This window comes from Coffea arabica, chromosome 7e, assembly GCF_036785885.1.
Source record: "Coffea arabica cultivar ET-39 chromosome 7e, Coffea Arabica ET-39 HiFi, whole genome shotgun sequence".
Classification (NCBI taxonomy): Eukaryota; Viridiplantae; Streptophyta; class Magnoliopsida; order Gentianales; family Rubiaceae; genus Coffea; species Coffea arabica.
In genome coordinates this window covers 11,078,388-11,099,129 of record NC_092323.1, presented here as the reverse complement: position 1 = coordinate 11,099,129, position 20,742 = coordinate 11,078,388, and the positions used below count along the sequence as shown (strand labels likewise).

At 36.9% G+C, this 20,742-nt stretch overlaps 3 protein-coding genes across 11 annotated transcripts; 1 reads left to right on the top strand and 2 right to left on the bottom strand.

Annotated features, from left to right (window-relative positions):
• Positions 1-1,436: 1,436 nt before the first annotated feature.
• On the bottom strand, positions 1,437-6,243 carry LOC113700386 (B3 domain-containing protein REM14-like). 8 transcript variants are annotated; one of them, XR_011818434.1, is made up of 9 exons: positions 6,038-6,243; positions 4,984-5,107; positions 4,518-4,809; positions 4,272-4,411; positions 3,593-3,824; positions 2,419-2,957; positions 2,097-2,328; positions 1,850-1,974; positions 1,437-1,736 (listed from the first exon to the last, which is right to left on the bottom strand). XR_011818434.1 is itself a non-coding variant. In XM_027220822.2 (9 exons), the coding sequence occupies exons 2-9, from the start codon at positions 5,059-5,061 to the stop codon at positions 1,687-1,689; spliced, it is 1,479 nt and encodes a 492-aa protein (XP_027076623.1). In that variant the 5' UTR covers positions 5,062-5,107; positions 6,038-6,242; the 3' UTR covers positions 1,437-1,686. The 8 variants fall into 8 exon arrangements, 4 of the variants coding, with proteins under 4 accessions (XP_027076623.1, XP_071915779.1, XP_071915777.1 ...); XR_011818433.1 differs by having other exon boundaries at positions 1,876-1,974; XR_011818435.1 differs by having other exon boundaries at positions 1,876-1,949.
• A 33-nt stretch (positions 6,244-6,276) lies between these two features.
• On the top strand, positions 6,277-13,408 carry LOC113701255 (uncharacterized). The gene is made up of 16 exons (XM_072059679.1): positions 6,277-6,749; positions 6,844-6,927; positions 7,074-7,214; positions 7,346-7,416; positions 7,783-7,876; positions 8,392-8,469; positions 9,523-9,589; positions 9,904-10,002; positions 10,096-10,145; positions 10,662-10,709; positions 10,949-11,066; positions 11,187-11,367; positions 11,965-12,102; positions 12,250-12,362; positions 12,862-12,927; positions 13,015-13,408. Exons 1-16 carry the CDS (start codon positions 6,555-6,557, stop codon positions 13,146-13,148), a joined length of 1,677 nt encoding a protein of 558 aa, XP_071915780.1. The 5' UTR covers positions 6,277-6,554; the 3' UTR covers positions 13,149-13,408.
• A 1,075-nt stretch (positions 13,409-14,483) lies between these two features.
• Positions 14,484-19,331, bottom strand: LOC113701673 (isocitrate dehydrogenase [NADP]-like). Of its 2 annotated transcripts, none has more exons than XM_027222433.2 (16): positions 19,111-19,331; positions 18,180-18,223; positions 17,957-18,066; positions 17,706-17,743; positions 17,481-17,558; positions 17,312-17,365; positions 17,129-17,230; positions 16,861-16,952; positions 16,662-16,765; positions 16,265-16,333; positions 16,045-16,160; positions 15,852-15,886; positions 15,537-15,679; positions 15,285-15,407; positions 15,071-15,160; positions 14,484-14,724 (listed from the first exon to the last, which is right to left on the bottom strand). In XM_027222433.2, the coding sequence occupies exons 1-15, from the start codon at positions 19,157-19,159 to the stop codon at positions 15,073-15,075; spliced, it is 1,245 nt and encodes a 414-aa protein (XP_027078234.2). In that variant the 5' UTR covers positions 19,160-19,331; the 3' UTR covers positions 14,484-14,724; positions 15,071-15,072. The 2 variants fall into 2 exon arrangements, with proteins under 2 accessions (XP_027078234.2, XP_027078233.2); XM_027222432.2 differs by having other exon boundaries at positions 15,077-15,160.
• Between the last annotated feature and the right edge of the window lie 1,411 nt (positions 19,332-20,742).

The window sequence follows — 20,742 nt, the reverse complement described above, 5'->3', positions numbered from 1 at the left end:
TCAATTACATAAGATTGGACGTTCGTCGACCCCGTTCTGTACCCACACGCTTGTGTACAGTAACACGTAAGCATGTCTGGAGAAGGGGCAGGGTCCCTGCCAGTTAATGGCCAAGATTTGGCCAATAAAATTTGTAAGGTCCAGATTTTAACATGTGTGGGATCCACAAAATGTTGTTCTAGTGTTACTCGCTGTTGTTTTAGTGTTACATCGTGTACAAATGATGTTACACAATGTATAAAATGCATACAAGCTTCCGGAACGGAACGGTTGCATTGACAACCGTTCCAGCCGCGGCTCCAGTATGTCTCTATTCTGCATGGTCAAAAGAATTCTGGGTGATTGTCTGTGTATTTGTCAATACTCGTCGTGAGATTCCAACGGTTGAAAAGAAGAAAATCAGGATGGGGAAGGCAGAATACCAACGTTAGAAATGGGGTGCAGACAGTGGTTTTTTTTTTTTTGGGAGGTTAACGTATTATTCTAGAATCCGGCTTTTCTAGTTTGTCCATCTTGCCTTCGAATCTTCAAACTGAGTTCCATATACTCCACATTTTTTAAGTCAACTGCTTCACAATGCCGCAAAAGGAGAAGTCGAGCAACTTCATTAAAGACTTGAACAGGTCTAACAGTTCCAACAAAATTTTTCTACGCAAATCAAGTTGCAGATGATAATAACACATTTATTATTTGGCTTCAAATATTCCACTCTTTCCGATGTGTGCAAAATGAAGTCACAAAAGCTTTGACGGATTCCTTGTGACACGTATCGCACACGACCGCGCTCACCAGCCTTGGACCAACCGGCCAGACAGCGAGGCTTCGCCGTGCTTATAGAAAATTAAGCAACCCGTGACACTCGAAAGGTCTTGCACCATATGGTCTTTTTCCTACTACCATTCACAAACGCTAGTATGGACCATTTGGTAAATAAAAGCGGCATAAGCCTAAAATATCTAGTAACTTCTTTTTTGTTCTTGGACTCTCTCTAGAGGTTCAACTTGTCAAGTTCTCACGTCCAAATCATGCTCGAACAATTGCTTGAGTGAAACAGTCGCAATATAGATTTGGGTTGGGTTAATGAACGCTAAACCAAAGCAACCATACTTTTTTTAACGTTCATAATTTTTTTTAAAAATTTTTCTAGGTTTCATTCATGTACGTGTAATAAAATGAAGACGATTTTTTTTAAAAAAGATTTATTCTAGGTTATTGAGATGGATGCGAGAATGGATATGTTGAGTTATGGGAGATAGTGTTTATTTTCTTGTCAAGCTAGCAATAATTAGAATGTTTTCTCGGTAATCCTTAGTTTCTAACTACTCCACATTTTTGGTATGGGGATGTAATTCTATACATACGTACCCCTACACTTTCTTTATCATGCAGAATTGACCAAATTAGGAAATAGGAATCAATCCCTCTATTCTGATATATCCCACACGAAGAGAAATATTTTACCTCATTTCCTAAACAGAATGTGAACTTATCCAGATAAAGAAAATCATCCAATGGTACAAATGATGCTTTTACATAATTCAGCAGTAGCCCGAGTGAAAAGCACATAATTAATGATTTCTTGAAAGCAGAAATCAGAAATGAAGAAAGCACGGTGTTACAGAAATGATGGGCTGTGCCAATACTGTGCTTGGAAGTTGGAAGGTTGGGTGTAATTGTCAATTATCATCAATTTGGTGTTAAAGCTGGGCTGTCCTCTTCAGATTTCAGAAACTTACCTGCAGATCACATCAGTTTTGGAGAATAATGCTTACGCTAACACACATCAAGAGAAACTTAAAATTTGATTGAAGAATGGTAAATTAATTCACAAAATTAAAACATGCAAAACCTGTAAATTAGGATGAGATAATTTACTTGCGAGTTCAAAGGGTTGGTTAAGCATTCAGTAGCATTTCTCATTCTTCTTCTAAAATTTATAACTGGGCATCCTAGCAATCAGTGAAGAGTATACAACTGAATATTTGATCAGTACAGATTACAATTAAAAGCAACAAGGGAAATTAAATAGCGACTATAAGATTAACTCTAAAATTTTAACTAACAAAGCATAAAGTATACTGGAAAGAAATACTCACAATGGAAATTCACCACAGGTCTCTTTCCTTTCTTGATGATCTCAAACTTGTACCTGTCCCCAACTTTAAGGCCGTTTGCTCTGGAGATATTACTCCATCCGCTTGAAAGCACAACTCTATCTCCCCTGTCCTTCAATTTTACTTTCCACAGCCTTTGTCTGTCATCTTTGACGATCATTTCTCCCTTCAGCTTGGTTAAACCATTCGGTTTAGCAAACTTCACTGGTAGATGCTGCAGGACAAATCATATCAGAGATCCCAAAAGGTCCCAAAGCTCGTTATATAAATGGACTTTGACAGTTTAAGAAGTTCCAATGCTTACCAGTACACAACTTTTGATGTTATAAGGCTTGATTGTGGAGATGAAGTAAGAATGATCATCAGTGGCGGGCTGTGGTGGAGGCTGATCATCTTTTGTCAAGAGTGTAAGAAAGTTAATAACAGGTGTTTCTCCATTTTCCACAAGCTCAAAACTGCAAGTGTCTCCTTCCTTTAGGTCATTTGCAGTAAAGAACTCGTCCAAGCCAAAAGAGATGCAAACTCGGCTGCCTCTTGAGTTGAGTTCTGCATGCCATGACCTTTTCTTTGGATCTTTGAGGATCAATTTGCAGCTTCTGTTGCTTAAATCATTTGATCTCGCGAACTTCATTGGGAGATACTGCATTGGATTGCCAGGTATGTTGCAACTGTAGTGTATAGCGTGCCATAGAAATGGATTGTGGCAAGAGACAAAAAGGCTCACCAATATACAACGTCTGATGCAATGAGGTTCTATTGTTGACGTAAAGTGAGGATTAACAGGTTCTTCATCACGCCAAGAGACTTCCTTTCCTGATTTTCGAGTTGATGCCTTGTCTTTTCCTAAATGAATGAAAAGAGTTCAAGAAAGAAGTCATCTACAAATTACAACCTGGTTTTCCAGCAGGTAGACAAATTTTATTATATAGAACTCTGGAACCTTCAAATCTTCTACTTAGCACTACCATACATTAGTGCATGCAGTAAAATCGTGAAAGTTTCCTGCTTTATAATGAATGGACTTTGACTGTAGAGGCAGGCAGAGGCTCTGGATTGAAAAAATTATCCTAAGGTACTTTAGGAGTGATCATTACCCAATTATAAAGGAAAGCAGCCCTTTTGGTGCAATGTTGTACTTCGTGCTTCCAGGAAAAGATTAATTAGTAATACTAAGTAGTAACTAATCTCCAAAACTGTGAAGTCTCCATTTTCTGTTCCTTTCCTCGTACATGATGAACTACCATTTAGGTTTAGCCTCAGTTTAAAAAGTATGCATTTTTCACTAGTACGTCTGAAAACCTATCTGATTCATCAATTATTCTAAAGCCCAGCAATTAACTCTACCAACCATATGGTATGTATCAAATTCTTAGGGATGAACTTAGAACATCACTTTTCCACTTATATTGCCTGAATTTCTTCAAGCTTATGTATGTTTTATACATATCAGGAAACATAATAATAACAGAAAAGCTTGCCATAGAAATTGAAGACAGGCGCCTCTCCATTTTCAGTGAGCTCTAACACGAATTCATCTCCCTCCTTCAGCCCTTGTGCTTTTGCGAAACTTTTCCATCCACATTGAATGGAAGCGCAGTCGCTACTGGATTTTATCTTTAAACTCCATGACCTTTGGCTTTGATCTCTTAGCTTTATATTGCATTCTCTGCCGAATAGACCGTTCTCCATCGCAAAATCCCTGGGAATGTTCTGACAACAAAATCAAGCGAGGCCGTTAATCGTAACTTCTACAAATATGCGTATCAGTTGATACTACTCGTGGACACTTAAATGGTATAAAGATGAAGGCGAGAGCACTGAACATACGTTTTCGTTTCCCCTGTAGCAGCGCTCTTTTTTTTTGGGTGAAAACTCAAAGAAATTTTTTTTTCCGGGGAGCATATCCCTAGAGTATGGAGCTATAAATGCTTATTAACCATTTTAACTTGATCATAAGATTTCAGTATATAGCTAGTTTCTCTGCTTAAAAGCATGCTTATCAATGTATTAATACTAATGAGTTATGAGGACATTTCATATACATTTTCTAGAGTATCGCTAGTATGTTATCATTCATGCACCAAAAGTAAAATATATAGGTCTACAGATGTAGAGTTCATATATATCAAAAGGAAAACCATGAAAAGTCACATTTACCAATCGGTGATACAGAAGGTTAATTGGCTTGACAGTAAAGATAAAATAGGGATGGCAAATTTGATCAGTAGAATCAGGTTCCTCTTGATCATCAGACAGTTCCAACTTAACTTTCTTGCTTCTTGGAATCTCTTCAGTTGCTTCAAAAGAACATTAATCACACTTCATTTGGATCCATCAAATAACAAATGCAAGCAGAAAACGAAAAACACATTCACTTTAAAAGAAAAGAAAAGAAAACCTAACCTGCAGCTTTAAATTTCTTGGAGCACTTTGTCTCATCATCAATGGATGCATATTCTCTCTCACAATGACTAGGGTCAAAAACCAAAACCTCGAACACCATATTTCCTTCATGTTCGAACACTGCAAAATCTCCCACCTGCAAGTTGTTCTCCACAGCAAATGCTCTCCAGCCTTCTCTCAGCCACTGGTCACTAATTTCTACCCTCCATTCCTTAACACCACCCCTTCGCAATACTGCCTGATTTTCAGATATCTTTCCACCTAAATACTTCAAGAAAGATGCTGGAATTTTCTGCAAATTAAAAAAAATGCTTAACAATGAGAAAAGTAACTGGGCTTAGTTATCCTAACTTCACTAGTACTAGTACATTTTGTAGATGTAATCATGTAAAGCTTGTCCCACAAACACATAAGACAAGCATAAACCGATAAACCTGGACTTGGAAGACAGAAGAGCAAAGCTTACCACTCCATCTATGAAGCCTGGAAGGATAGGCTTGAAGAAGTGAGGCTTCTCTGGTTGGATTCTGGTTCTCATGGACATGTCCAGACTCCACAGTGGTAAGACCTTGTGAAGATGGAATGAGAGTCTGAAACGTCATTCTAGACCACTTAATCTTCCTTGGTTTTGTAATAAGAGTGCATAAATTGGCATTTATTATCACAAGTTGGGCAGAAGCATGTCATATCATGGCCTGAGCATCACAGTGGCAGCATTGGTCAATGACCATCTGTATGCTGGTTTTCCATGTTTTGACACATTTTTGAGGCACAATGTAATACAGTTGATATAAAAATCATGAAAGGAATTACACGGGAAATAGCATTAAAGGGAGTCGGGTGATTAAATATGCTAATTGGATAATGGTATGAGCTTTAATTACACCCCTCCTGAAATCAATTTCTGCTACTTTCTGAGACTTTCAGGGCAGGAACAGCCTTCAAAGTCTTATTGACACACCTAAAAGTCCTTGTGCATTTCCGCAAGTTAATATAAAGGGACGCAAGTGTAGTCATTCATATTTATTGAATTGACAGACTGAAACAGTTCCCTGTCCTGAATTGAAATGCATTCTACTCTTTCAAACAGTTCCCTATCCTGAATTGCAATGCATTCTACTCAACTATAACATGAACCAAACTTTTTCCATTGGCTTTCAACACTTGAAAGAGCCTGCTATGATCTATCTATATCTGTGTATCCATACTTATATTTTCTCTTTAAATGTCCCTCGAGCTTTAGTGGAGTTGAGTGTATCTATACTTAATATCTGTGTATCTATATTTCAGAAATGATCCTGAATCTGCAATTCTGCATTTAGGTACATAAATGTATATTATATAGTAATACTCCTTTACCATAAGCTCTTTCCTAATTGGTTTGATTTACAAGAAATCATTCCAGATTTTCTTCAAGAAGAAGAATATTCTTAAAATGGGATCTATTATCTATGTATAATTCACACGATTTATTTCAAGCGCCTATAAAATGTCAAATGCAAAGCATTTAATGTACTTACTTTGTCCTAATAATGAAATGCTCTCTCCTTCAATATCATCCTTCTTTGGTAAAGGCAACTTTGTCAGTCTTCCAACAGAAAAAAGAAAGGCAACTTTGTCACCAACTACAAATGAAGCATCCTCCTTTCAAAAACAACAAACAAAATTTTTTTGGTGGCTTTTTTGTGTTTATCGTGGGGTGTGGGGGGAGGGGCGGGGGGGTTGGAGTAGGAGTCTTCCTTTACTCATTCGACTCATTTTTTTGGGGAAAAAAAAATTGTTCCCCAATTCACATCATGCTCTGTTCATCAAAAGAAATGCACAAAGTCGTGTGACTATTAAAACCCAAAAAAAAAAAACGTTTCCACTTGAGGGGAGTAGCGACACGATTTTTCCCTCAAAAGCGGGACCATAACTTTTTCACCCGAATTAACCCGAGTATTCCGATCGACTCGAGAGTCTCCTGCAAATAAAGCAAGAATCTTTGGTCTTCTTTCTCTCTTTCTCTCCGTCCTTCTCCGATTGATCTTTTGCAAGATGAGGACCCGATTTTTGTTTAATTTATTTCCCGCCAGAACCAAGGCCGCGGTGACGTCGGTGTTTTTCATCTCCGCCGCCGGTGTCGCAGCTCTTGTAGACAACCCTGACTCTCTCCGCTTACCTTCACCTCCTCACGCTACTGACTTCCCCTTCCTTTATGGCGCCGTTCGATCCTCTCGCGCTCTTTTCACAGTACCTCTTCATTTCATTCAAACATTTGAACAGGAATTTTTAATCATCATTTCTTGTCTGAATCTCGACTAGTACTAAATGCTGCTTCTTGCAGATAGCTTCCACTGTAGTTGACTATAAGTACTCTCTACATTACTTGCCGGAGAAGTCCGACGAGTACCGGAATGTTCTCTCCGAGGTTTGGTATTTCAGAAATTTGATTACATTGCTAAACTTCTCTTAATTTTAGGTGCTTATGTCCATTATTGTTGCCTATTACTGTTTTATGAAACAGTTATCTGGCAGGAAATGCGTTTAAAATATTGATTCTTTGTTCAATAATAGGTCCATTTGCGGTCAGCGAAGAGAATTTTGAAATTATGCGAGTTCAATAGAGGTTTTTATGTGAAAGCTGGTCAATTTGTTGCGGCTCTGCGGCAAGTTCCGAAGGAGTACTCATCAACTCTTTCCTCATTACAGGATCAGGTTCTGAAATTAGAATAAATTTTTATGTGGTTTTAATATTTTCCCCCTTCTAAATTTGACCTTCATTTGGTTTCTGATGAGAATTTTTCAATTCTGGCAAGTTTACTGATTTTGGTTGGATCCTATACTAGACAGCTCCTTGCCGATTCAAAGCTATCAAAGAATTACTAGTCAGCAATTTTGGTCGTGATTTATCAGAGATGTAAGTTTTGAAGTTGCCTAATTTTTTAGACTGGCTTAGTTGTTTTTTGAAGTACATTGAACTTCCTAAATTGAGGTTGAATTTGGCATATACATCTTGAGTGATGGACGAATATTAACCTAAGTGCTTCAAGCTTACCCCCCTCTCAAAGAAAAGAGAAACTCCAAGTTCGGAATTCATTTGTTCAATGCAATTTGATGTTTTAACCTTCAGTGACTGAAAAACATACTCTTCATATGATAGGCTAAAATCTGTTGAACATTTATCTAGACCAAAACTGCTTCTGAATTTTAAACTGTTTGTTACTAGAAGATCATTGGGTACAACAACCGCTTACCACTTTTTTTTTTGTGTTATTCCTATTAGATTCATTTCATTTGATGAGCAGCCAGTTGCAGCTGCTTCTATTGCTCAAGTACATCATGCTGTACTAAATGATAACCAGGAAGTGGCAGTAAAGGTTGGTTTATTGTTTCTATCTGTTAATTGTTCATTGTGGAGTTCCTACCTCCCCTGCCCCCCCCCCCCCTCTTTTTTTTTTCTTTCACAATATATGTGTTCTTATGTTTAGAATTATGTTAGTTTATTCATCTTCTAAAAAAGTAATTGTGCACATTTGTGAGACTTTGCTGTCAGCATATTTGTTCCCCACCCTTCCTCAAGATGAAAAGTCAACCTTCGGCTATTCATATGTTTGTCAACGGAACCACTTCTTCTATTTCATGTTCCCTGTAAGATTCCTGTTGCATGGGAATGTAGTGGTTTTTTTAGTAATTCTATCACATAACATTGGAAGAAGTTAACATTTGTGGCTTATTGCCATTTAGTTCAAGTTTAAGCATTTGGTTGAAGCAGCCATCCTTAGTCACCATCAGTACTTATTTAAAAACTAAGTGGATGTGGTGATTGGTGATGTATAATTATATTTACAACTTTTCATCGGTATTCAATTGATTTGGACCACTATAATTGCAGGTGCAGTATCCTGGGTTAGAGAAGCAGATGAAGTATGACCTTGCAACCATGTCTCTCCTCTCAAGACTAGTCACCTGGGTATGAACTAATTACATCATCAAGCAATGCTCTTAGCTCTTAATTGTTGATTCTGTCTTTTTGTTTCTCCTTGTTCATTATTCAGTTTCACCAAATATTAACTTTTTCCAGCCTGAAATATATGTAGCTCAATTCCTTTCTTCAATGAGAATTGATTTTCTAAAGTCTTATCTAGTGCGGTATTTACTAGAGATATACATCTGGGAAATCTGATATATCCTTGGATCCACCAAAAGCCACCAGCTGTAATTTTTTGGCAAGTATTGCAGGAAATAGTGGTGTGGGACTGGGTTTCTGGGGGATGTTAGTTCTTAGAGAATGGTTCTTTGGAGGGCCTAGGGGAACAAATAACTAGAAAAGGTCAAACTAGCAATGAAGTAAACCTAAACTATCCCGACTAAACCCTTTGGGACCCTGCTTGAATTGGGAGTTTGTTTATTTTTCAGCTTTTACCCCATTAGACCAACTCAAATACAGTTGCACCCATTTTGATAACTTAAATTCTAATGGTACATACAACATCTCATTTTAACAGTTATTGAAGTCATAGAGGTATCCATTATAAAATTTGCTTAATTAAATAAAATGGACTTTTGAGAGTGTTAGAAAGGAAAAATTAAACAAACTCAGCTAGTTTTTGGGCTGGTAATGTCTTTGGACAGAGGTTGACACTGTGTAAGATCTAAGAACGAACAATGACTTTCAGTGAACTTTTTTTTCTGGGGAATGCTTTTTTTCACAGTGGCCTTTTGACTCGGAGTGGTATTTGACCTTGAGGCTGTAGACTACAATCTTTTTAATATCCGTGTCTCTTGGCTTTTTTCTTGTGGTGTCTATGAATGAAGTTGAAATGAAAGAGGTATTCTACTTGAAAATGTTTGCAGATACTGCATAACCTCACAAGTTATGGACTTGGTTGGTGTGCTTGTTCATCTTTCTACATTTTTGACTTTTCAATTCCATGTATGTGGTTAATTATTTAATGTTATTTTCTTCTTCTGTTCACATGGCTCCACACGCTTTACAATTCTCTTCTTGTCCCTCTTTCGACAGTTTTTTCCTGACTACAGATTTGGGTGGATACTGTCAGAATTTGAAAAATCTATATCTTCTGAACTTGGTAAGTGATTTTAGACTGGCACAAATTGATTGAATACCAAGTAGAAAATTTCTTTCCTTGCAGCTTTTATGCATTCTACCCCGTGCTGCACATCATTTTCTCTCTTCTCTTAGGCTTCATTGCAAGGAAATAGAAGACCAATAATATTAGAGTTCAGAGTTACATAAACTGGTCGTTCATAAGAGTGATCATTATATGTTCCTTGACAAATTTTCCTTGAACTTTCTTTTCTTGTAGCTGTAAATCTTGGCAAATTCTAAATGATATATTGACAAAAGTTTTTCTGGACATTTATGATCTTTGTTGCTTTATAGATTTTATTCAAGAAGCTATGAACTCAGAACGAGCAGCCAAAAATTTACGAAGCAACAGTTTTGTCAGGGTTCCCCGTGTTTTTTGGGTATGGTATTCAAGTCCATTACATTCTCAGATTTGTACATTGCCCCTGGTACTTTATTTTACTATGCATGTATCAGCTTCACTCACTCTTTAAGAAATCTATCCAGATTTGACAACCACCAAGGTTTTGACAATGCAATATTGTAAAGGGCAGAAGGTACAATTTCCATCTTGCTTCCTAGGCATAAAATGTTGATGCACTACCAGAATTCAGAATCCCAAAACTAAAGTTCTGAATATGTTTATTTGTCGTCTCCATGTTGGTCAGGATGAAACAACTATATGAGTTGCTTCTCTTGGTACATGTAGTTGCTCACATATGGTTTCCAGCATTAACCGATTTGTAGTCTGCAAAAGAGCATTTTATTTTATTCTTTCTATTATGGTTATCAATCAATGTTGGAAGATTTTGCAAAGTAATTCTGAAACTGTTATGTCTTGTCTTGTTTAATTCCCATTTAGCTGAGTTCTTCTTGTGTATGTATGTACTCTTCTTGGTATCAACAAAGTTCTTTTTCTTCTTCTCCTTAAGTAGGAAAAATGCTTGGTTTCCTTAATTTCTTCTTAGTCATTGTTGGTATAAAATGCTAGTACATCAATTTCAATTTTCTTGGCCACCATTTGTATTGACATATCGATATGTGCCATTAACAGGAAATTCCTTAGCTTTCAGGTTGATGACTTGGAATCTATGAAGCGAATGGGGATTAATCCAGCTAAGGTTGGTTTTCAAGTTAGCAGGCTAAAATTTTTCTGGTTTCTTTTTCTGGAAAGTAGGCTGTGTTTTGATGCGGATCATATTTCCATCAGAAGCATATTTACTTGTAGTAGACTATCTCTTCAGACTTTTTTAATCAAGAAGTAGAGGGATTATGCAAGCTTTCTAACTTACCATGCAGTGCCGTTTTTTTTACTGTTTGACACTCTTTATTCGCCTCCGTCACTGGCTTGTATTCATAGGTTGCAAAGGCCCTATCGGAGGTTGTGGCAGAAATGATATTTATCCATGGTTTCTTGCATGGGGATTTACATCCTGGAAATATATTGGTTTCTCAAGGACAGAATGGATTTTCTTTAGGTATGCAGTTATTCATAAATAAAAGTGATAAATAAGAAATGAGCTAATTTAACTCGAAAATATAATGTGTACTTTTGACATTTAGTGATGCCATAACTTTGATTTGATGTGGTCATGCAGTTCTTCTGGATCATGGGATCTGTAAAGAATTGGATGAAGCTTTCAGGCTGAACTACTGCCAACTTTGGAAGGCTTTGATTTTCATGGACTCAAACAAAATTGAGCAGATTGGTGAACAGATGGGTGTCGGGAAGTACTCCAGATACTTTCCCGTCATTTTCACAGGAAGAACGTTGAACAGGTGATTATTTATTTTTAAAGGGATAGGTTGTGAAGATGCAGCTCATATTTCCCCTGCTTATGGTCTGGCACTAATGCCCTAAGTTGAATATATGCATGTTGGTTTGGTAATGACCAAGTAGTGCGGATATACTGATAATTTAATGCGAAAGTATAGGAAAAAAGCTGGATATGCTCAAGAAATGCAAGTCCTTGCACTTAAGTTCACCACATGACACATTACAGCTAAAGCTGGTCTGTTTATCTATAGAATACAGTTACCTGCATCATTCGGAGAAATTCAAAACAATCAGATACAATTCATAACTTATTAGTTAACAAGTTACTTGAAAGTTCGTTGCTCGTTTCTCTCCCATGTCTTGTTGCGAGAACTTTGGTTTCATAGTTTAGCTCATGCTAATGCATGTCCAGTGGAACAGGAAAAATTGTACATTATTCTTTGATTTTGAATGGAAATTACTGTCAATTGGTCGGCATGAAAAATCAACTTATGAAGCATTGATTCATGTGTTTGTTTAATGCCTGTAGTTTCGAGTTTCTACTAGTATAGTACTGTTAATATAATTGTACAACACTTTCTAAATCTGCAACCTCACAGCAAATCTCCACTTGGACGAGGAATGTCAGATGAAGAGAAGAGGACTCTAAAAAGAGAACTGAAGTCCCTTAAGATGGAGGACATATCCTCCTTCATGGAATCTTTACCAGCTGATTTTTTGACAGTTTTGCGTGCTGAGTAAGAATGCTTTCCTTCATTTCCAGCCATGCTCCTCCCATTCTAATTGCAATTTGTTTTATACTTTGATGTCTAATATGATTCACAAGTCTAAGGATGTATTTTTTCTTTGATGATCACCTTATTTCCCCTTTTTGTCTTCTGTAGTGGTCTGCTTAGGTCTTTGATCAGCAAGTTGGGTGCTCCTCAACGGGTCCGTTTGAGGGCTTATGCTAAAAATGCATTCCATGGTCTCTACCCCAAAGAAAAATCTGAATCTGGTGAGATTCTATTTAAGTTTACAGAATAGAGCTATTTTTAGTTCTTTCTTTGCTTATGTGCTAGGAAAATGCATGTTTTGTTTTGTTTTAATGTAGTAGAAGTCAGATGGGCTTGTAGGATTCCGTGGATTTATAGAACTGTGAAGTACATGGGGATTTTCTAGAATGAGTATCTTTCTTATGGGAATACTAAATAGATGATGCTCTTCTTCCTGGCATGAATGGTTAAATCTGGGTGATAAAACAGTAAGCATTTTATCTTTGAACTCTGTATTTAATCACCATATAACATGATTTTTTTTTTGTTAGTTAGTCAGTCTATATATATATATATATATATATATATATATATATATATATATATATAATCTATGGTTTGCCATTTTATTAGAGGCAGGATATCGAATTATATATCAGAAAGTCAAAGTGTCATACATTAGCGGCAGCATTTGAACCACTGTAAAGATTTTGTCTAGACTGACCATTGCCATTCTTTCAGGCATGAGAGCAGCAATTTCAAAATTGGAGATGGGCATCAAAGACATTCAACTGATTCTGCTACTTGGTAATCACGCTTAGTTGTCAATTAACCCCATGTTGCTTGCTTGTGAGCGTAGATTAAACGGAGAAATTTTCACATTTCATGTGGCAGATACACTGGAGTTGCTTTCTTTTATGGCAGCTTTCACTCATTCGTTCGCTAAAAGATCCAAGGATATACTAGTCTCTGCCGGCCGTGCAATTAGAAAATTTTTCGCTCAACTCATGAGCATCTCCTTGATTTAGTCGTATTACCTGTTGCTTGGGTCATTTTTATGTGACCCCCAACTAAATGTGGAGCATCTCCTTTGTGTTTTTTATGAAGTAACTGAAGATACATGTTGTAAACAGAAAACTCGACAAGGATTTCAAGAAACAAAGAGATGCCGCAGGTGATACTACTGTAATTTAGAAGAAAAAACAGGTTATTTTGCATGCAGCATACTAAAGCTCAATGTTTGAGGATGTTGATGCACTTTATGTATCAGGGTTTGTTGCGTGTGAGAGCCATGTGTATTAGAGTTGTATTGCTTGTGGGAGGGAGGTATAATATATCTATAATCAGTTCAGAAAATTCAGCAAAAAAATTTTCATTTAAAGTTATGAACAAAAATTAAGCAGTTCTTAAGGCATTTCTTTCTGTTATGAAATAAATATATTAAATTCAAAAAACTCTTAATGAATTAATTTTCAACATCAGGGTTTGGAGTTATCAAAGTGAAATGCCGACCATCAGGTCTGTCTTTAGTTATTACTGCATTCTACTTCAGCAATGGAACCATACAGCAAAACAAAAGCATTCGACTACGGAGTTGTCTCCTTGATGCAAACATGGCATGGCGGACGAGGATTTAATCACATATCATTGAATAGTTGGCCCCCTGCGAAACGAGATCTACTTGCAAAGACTTGTATGTCAGCACTCACACTTGTTAGGGTCTAAAGGCATTTTTCACATACATAACTTGGAAAGAAGGCAATTAGAGAGATTCAAGAACATTGACAAGGGCTTGCGGTCAAGATTTGTGAAATTCAAGATTTGTTTCAGGAAAAATTCTTTCTGTTCCTTTCCTTTTCTTAAAATTTTGTGGTCCCCGAAAAAGTTATTTTGGGAAGCAAAATTCCTAAATTAATACCAGTCCCGAGTTCGATTAACATTTGGAGATTAGTATTTCGCATAACAAATTGATCCTAAGACACAAAAAGGGCTGTTACATAAGATACTCAAAAGAGTCAATTCTCTCAATGGATGTGAAAATAATTTCTGTGGGCAGTGAAGGAGGAATAACGCATCAGATTTTCAAACATTTTTCGGGCAACATCTAAAAAATCTCATGGAACATGCATGCATGCGGCATCGAAATTTTAGCACTGTGCCCCCGTCCTCAGGAGTGCCCCTTCCCATAAACGAGTTTAGCCATTCAAAGCCAAAAACAGGGCAGAAAGATCCGATTCTGTCAGGATTACTTATGCTAGATGACAAAGCTTATTTACTTCAAACATATTCCTACACCAATTTTTTTTCCCCCGCATTCACAATCTTCATAAATGATGAAATGGCTAAAGAGTAAAAGAAAGACATGGCATAAATTAAGGTTATTATAGATGCGTAATGAGAAATCGAGCTCCAAGAAACATTTGAAATGTCCAAAGCATTTAGCTTAGGGAAATAATGTTAAACTGACAACCAGAATACATCTCACTGAGTGAGCAAATTCAGGCGACCACCATCCCAACAGCCTCCTCTCATTCCCCTTTTTTATTTGTTCTCAGCAAAATCCAGAACAGAGAGAAGCAGATCCATCAACCTGCCTACAGAGACCTGGTAAGAATGCAACAGCAAAAAGAACAAGAGCTCCTGTTACATGTTCAATCACTAAATTTTGTACGAAGAAACAAGCAAAGAACTAAACTAAGAATAAAAAATTCTGGGAACAAATAAGAACAGCAACTAGATCTTGATGAAAAGGTCACAAAAGAAACAAGAGGCTTGGCCTCTGAATTGTACACAAACTTCATTATCTAAAAAAAAAATTAAAAATTCCAGGTTTATGAGAAAAAGAAAACACTAGCACAAATGACAAACAGAACACTCACCAAATAAATATTAGAAAAAAAGGGGAAGGGGGGGGGGGGGAATCTCAGGATTAAATTTGTAGGAGACATACACTTACGCTTTGCAGGAGAGTCTTGCTCTCAGATCATCAGCCACAGCATCAATAAACTCTTCAGTATTCAAATACCGATCTCTGCTTAACCTACACCATAAAGGAAAACATGTTACAGCAGTAGCAGTACTAAACAGATGGTCTTCTCTAATCCTCCCTATGGACAAGTCTGAAGAAAAGTACATAAATAAACAGTACTAGGTAAGCTGCTCACTTAGGTCCATGGATGATAAGTGCAAGATCCTTGGTCATTTTTCCTGACTCAACAGTACCAATGCATGCTGCCTCCAGTTTCTCAGTGAAGTCCAACAGTTTAGGGTTGTCATCCAACTTTGCCCTGTAAAAAAGTAAGAAAAGAAATACGTTCATCATCATTCTCATTTGTGAGTAAACTAAAACAATTGTCTGCCATGAGATGGTCATGATGAGCTAAAGAGCCAAAAAAAGTAAATTAACACTACCATACCTGTGTGCGAGTCCTCGTGTCCAAGCAAAGATCGAGGCAATGCTGTTTGTGCTTGTTTCACCTCCTTTCTGGTGAACCCTGTAATGCCGTGTAACAGTTCCATGGGCTGCTTCAGCTTCTATGGTCTTGCCATCAGGACATACCTAAATCACACCAAACCCATTGACACAGGCACGCAGATGAATGTAAAGACAAAACTAAGTAAATAGTCATATCAAAATTTCATCCAATAATACAAGCCTTCAGTTGAGCAAATAAAGGAAGCAAAAATATAAAAGATATCATGATGGAAGTAAACAATGAAAAGAAATATACCAGGACAGATGTCATCAACCCAAGAGATCCAAACCCTGAAAAGAAGCCGAAAACTTAAGTTTGTGCAAAAATTGAACATTTACATGACACAGAGGACTTTTATTTCTCCATAAGCAAAAGAGGCTTTAATAAGCAACTCCTGTTCCAAGAACACAATCAGAATGTGTAGACATCAGTAATACAACTTGCATACCTTGTGCTAGGAAATCACTCTGAACATCCCCGTCATAATTCTTGCAAGCCCACACATAACCTCCTTCACTCTTTAGAGCATATGCAACCATATCATCAATAAGACGGTGTTCATACCTGTTACATGTATTATGCAGTTAATTGGGAAAATTCACAAGACTTGGAAGGAAGCAGCATCCCCCCCCCCAAACACAAAAAAAAAAGGCAGATAAGTAGCCCACCATATTCCAGCAGCCTCGAACTTTGATTTCCAGTTGGCTTCATATACTTCTTGGAATATGTCTTTGAACCTTTTAAGGAGCAACAAATGATAAAGAAGATAAGATTACATAACAAAACAAAATTGACAGACACAAAAAGAAGGCAGGAATTAAATGACAGGAGAAAAGCAAAAAGGAAAGCTCAAATACAGGCTGAAAAACGAAATTGGAGAAGACAAAGAGAAGGCAGAAATTAAATGACGGGAGAAAACAACAAGAGAAGGCTCAGATAAACACGTGAAAAGCATAAAATTGGAAACAGACAAATTATAGGAATTAAACATAAAATATTTGACAAGAGTACTCAAGCAATTGTTTAGATCAATAAACAAGTTCCTAACATGGAAGTGCAGCATACCTTCCATCATATTTTTTGAGAATGGTATTTTTTGTGCTAAGATAAAGTGGCCATTTTTTCTGGTGTGCAATGTTCATTGAGGCATCAGCAAAAGCATGGATAGACTGCAATTCCAACAAACAACAAAAAAGGGCTATAAATGAGCCACAAAGAGAATCATCAAAAATTAACCATAAGACCCCAATTTTGAAAGCCATACCTCATCTGTGTTGTACATGGATAGAGCTACTCCACCTGCACCAGTAAAGTTGAATACTTCTAGCTCGGTCTTTTCATCGGCTCCTTCTGGTACTGCATATTGATATTAGGGATTAAGAAGCCAGAAAAAGAATAGGGGAAAAGTATGTTATAAGTAAAATAGATACCAACATGAACTTCTTTGTTGATAACCAAATCAGAATTCACAAGTCAATGAGGTTTGGTTAAGGTGCTTAATAGGTAATGAAAGATGGATAGTGAGGAATTACCAAACACCAATTTAAGCTTTCCAGCTCCTTTGATCACAGTATCGGTTGCTCTGTATTGATCTCCAAATGCATGCCTTCCAATGCATATTGGCTTGTTCCATCCTGATAGCAAGTAACCAAAATTACTCCATTTCATGATTTATGTTTCGAGTATAATTGTTTTAACTGCATGAAGTTCATTACCTGGAACAAGCCGGGGAATATTTTTGCAGAGAATTGGCTCTCTAAAGACCGTGCCTGCAGTGAGAGTAAATTGATGGGCATTGAAGATTAATGCATTCGCATGAAGAAACTATAAAAAAATAATAACAAATAAAACTAAAAGCATGAGGGAGGATTCATGTTCACTGACCATTCAAAATATTCCTGATTGTGCCATTTGGGCTCTTCCACATAGCCTTCAAACCAAACTCCTTCACACGAGCTTCATCTGTGTTTGTGATTGTTAGATACAGAATGTGAATATTATTAAGCATGTAAAGCAATCATACTGCACTCTGAAGAATAAATGTTCGTGAACCTCATATATAACAAAATGCATAATTAAGGGTTTCAGGTCTCATGTGACTATTCATACCAGGTGTGATGGTTGCGCACTTGATTGCCACATTGTACCTACAATTAAATCACATCAACAAAATGTAAGGCCAAAGAACGCAAGCAACAGGAGATATTTCAAGCAAATATAACCAAGAAAAGGAAAATGACATGTAAATAAGAACCACATAAAAACATCGTGGCATGCAAACTGAAATTACTGGGTCCCGAACATAGAGACATAACGGTCCGACAATTTGAAACTAAAGCATAAGTAACATGAAGTCATACTTCAGAGTAGCTTCTGCACTTTCAACTGTAACTTTATCATCAGTGGCATCACGGTGAGGAAGTCCAAGGTCAAAATACTTAATATCCAACTCCAGGAAAGGGAGAATGAGCTGCAGCACAAGCATACTTCCTTGTTACTAACATTCTTGGCAATTAAACATACATATAACAACATAAACTAGGAAGTCCAACAAGATAAGCACTGGAAATGCAAACTTGTTACCTTATCCTTGATTGCTTTCCAAATGACTCTGGTCATTTCATCTCCTGCATTACGTAAAGAAGAAGATAATACAGTGAAAGGCACATTCTCATTAATGACAAAGAAAACCTGCAGAACATTGACTAAAACATCATAATTAAATTTTAACTTTGGCTTATTTAGATTCAATCTAGTATTGTATGTATAGCAGCTCATTTGATGTATTAACCAGTGTAAGTCATATGCCATTTCCGATCAGCCAGCAACAAGACTGAACCTCAGTGTAACAGTTCCACAATTTTTTCTCCAATGTCTGGGCAGATTATATCTCTTTCCTAAATGCTTATCTAGTAAACCACTACTATACACCTTAAAACTCCATTGGAACCTTTTTTTCTGGTTAGTTTACTGCATCACAAGCCAGAACAAGAATGCCCAGACTATCTGCTTGTATCTGTTGTTGACAAACATTTAGCTACAATTTTGACATACTAACATCTGAATCGAGACGCTGACATACACTGATCAATAAAAAAAATTTCAAATATTTTGAACAGATAAAGTTTAATGAATACCAACACCAGCAAACAAAATTGCCAAAACAAAACCAAAAAACAAAAAATGGAAGCTGGATCAAGATTTTTCAATGCAGGTACAACAGTTAAACATATCATCTTTCAAAATGCTAACAAACATCTCCAATAAAAGCCAAAAAAGGGCCCACCAACTTTCATTAAAATCAATACTAGGATTTTGTACTAATCACTTAAACCTCGTAAACATCAGAGTTTTTTGTTAATTTTTCGCTTCATATGCACGACCCATTGGCACTCTAGGATCCAAAAGTCAACCCATATAGCAAGAATCAACAGCAACTCAGATCTGCATGACAATCATTTAACTATATAGAAAAGGAAACAGATCAAAAGAAAGGGGTGGGAAAATATCTAACCGTCCATCTCGACGATGGGGTTGGCAACCTTGATCTTCTCGAACGCCATTTTCTTTGTTTTGTTCTTGCGAGCTTATCTGATGAAAGAGCTAGATATATAAGATGGGTTTGAGTCGCAAGGAACGGGGGAAGCGGAGATTAGCGAGAAAATCTCCGCCGGCGAGAAATCCGGGACCCTGAGTTGGAGAAATGAATATGAGCCGAAGAGGGGTGGGAAAAGGAAAGGAAAATCAGCTCCAATTTAAGTGCTGTCTTAAAATTTTATTGGTGGGCGAGCGAGGGGAGCGGTTGGTCACGTCACGACACTACCATCGACCATCACAGTTGACAGTACCCAGCATTGAATTGAATGAACCAAACAGTCCAATCTATAGCTTTTTTTCTTTTTTTTTTTAAACTTTTTTTACTTTGATCCTTGCCAATTATAAGTTTCACGATTTAATGGTAACTATTAGGTTCAAAATTCGAACATATAGTTTAAGAGTTTCTCTAAAAATCTTCTGCTGGTCATTGAGCCAACTCTAATAGTTCAATCCAATCTATAATTACAAAGTAAAAAATAACCCAAAAAATGAAAAAAGAAACCTTTTTCCTCTTAACATTCAAGAAATCCCCAATGGAAAACTTTAAAACATGCATGTTACTTGGAGGTGAAAATCAGTGGATTACTCTACTTGGTATTTGTGACTTTTTAAAATTTTTATTAAGATTGTGCCACTACTCTTTTAGATTGTTTTTGAAAATTTTTAGAGTTTTTATTGAAAAAAAAAAGACATTGTATTGGTTAAGGATATAATGCATGTAACTTAAACATGCGTTAGAACCTTATTTCAAAAAGATTCTTAAAAATTTATTTCACAAAACTAACAATCCTGACATGGCACAGGATACAAAAAACATAAAAAAAAAAAAAAAAAATGACATATTCTTTGGTGGACAGTGAACTTTTATTGTTAACACTTTCCTTCTCTTATGGAATAGCGACACTTTTTTCCCCTGAAAATGGCCTTGAGCCCTCCATTTATATGAATTTTCCGGGAGGAGGATTTGCAAGGATAGGACCTGTGACTGTAAATTGATCACAAGAAACAAATGTCGGATTCAAAGCCTCTAAAAATGCACTTTGCAAATCCTCCTCTAAAAATGCACGAATCTAAAGTGAACATAAATTTTGATTAAACTACTCTCAACAACCCCACACTTTCTTTCAAGGTCCCTACACTCAATTATGCTCCCCCACATCACTGTCACCGGCAGATGATTATCCCATTGATGTCCAATGTGGAGTGGCCACTGGGGAAGGTTATGTGTCCAATGATTATTCCAAACTAACGAGTTTTGAAACTTCTAAAGAGCATAGCATTTAGCATATGGGGTCCGTCCCTCTTTACTCTTCAGGACTGCAACCAATGTGCGCATCCTTATTTGACAATGAACTTCAGCCGACATAACACACAGGAATGAGAAAAGATCGGACGGGTTCCATCCCATCCATTTGATGCATCTAATCATTCCAAACAATTGAAACTACTCTCTCTCCTGCTTTGGATATCTACTACCTCAATTATGAACAGACTCAAGTACACAGAGTTTCTGACCATTATTAGCGTAGGGAACTTAAGATGATGGACC

What these genes read in the sequence shown, in the direction of transcription:
- LOC113701255 (XM_072059679.1), top strand. Translation starts at nt 6,555, where the DNA reads ATGAGGACCCGATTTTTGTTTAATTTATTTCCCGCCAGAACCAAGGCC. An exon ending in ATCTATATCTTCTGAACTTG is followed by an intron (nt 9,590 to 9,903) that starts GTAAGTGATTTT and finishes GTTGCTTTATAG; the next exon opens with ATTTTATTCAAGAAGCTATG. An exon ending in AATATTGTAAAGGGCAGAAG is followed by an intron (nt 10,146 to 10,661) that starts GTACAATTTCCA and finishes CTTAGCTTTCAG; the next exon opens with GTTGATGACTTGGAATCTAT.
- LOC113700386 (XM_072059676.1), bottom strand. Translation starts at nt 5,061, where the DNA reads ATGTCCATGAGAACCAGAATCCAACCAGAGAAGCCTCACTTCTTCAAG. An exon ending in CAGGCTTCATAGATGGAGTG is followed by an intron (nt 4,810 to 4,983) that starts GTAAGCTTTGCT and finishes TTTAATTTGCAG; the next exon opens with AAAATTCCAGCATCTTTCTT. An exon ending in ACCTGTGGTGAATTTCCATT is followed by an intron (nt 1,737 to 2,096) that starts GTGAGTATTTCT and finishes TGTGATCTGCAG; the next exon opens with GTAAGTTTCTGAAATCTGAA.
- LOC113701673 (XM_027222432.2), bottom strand. Translation starts at nt 19,159, where the DNA reads ATGGCGTTCGAGAAGATCAAGGTTGCCAACCCCATCGTCGAGATGGAC. An exon ending in AGTGCAGAAGCTACTCTGAA is followed by an intron (nt 17,744 to 17,956) that starts GTATGACTTCAT and finishes ATTTAATTGTAG; the next exon opens with GTACAATGTGGCAATCAAGT. An exon ending in CTCAAAAAATATGATGGAAG is followed by an intron (nt 16,334 to 16,661) that starts GTATGCTGCACT and finishes GCTCCTTAAAAG; the next exon opens with GTTCAAAGACATATTCCAAG.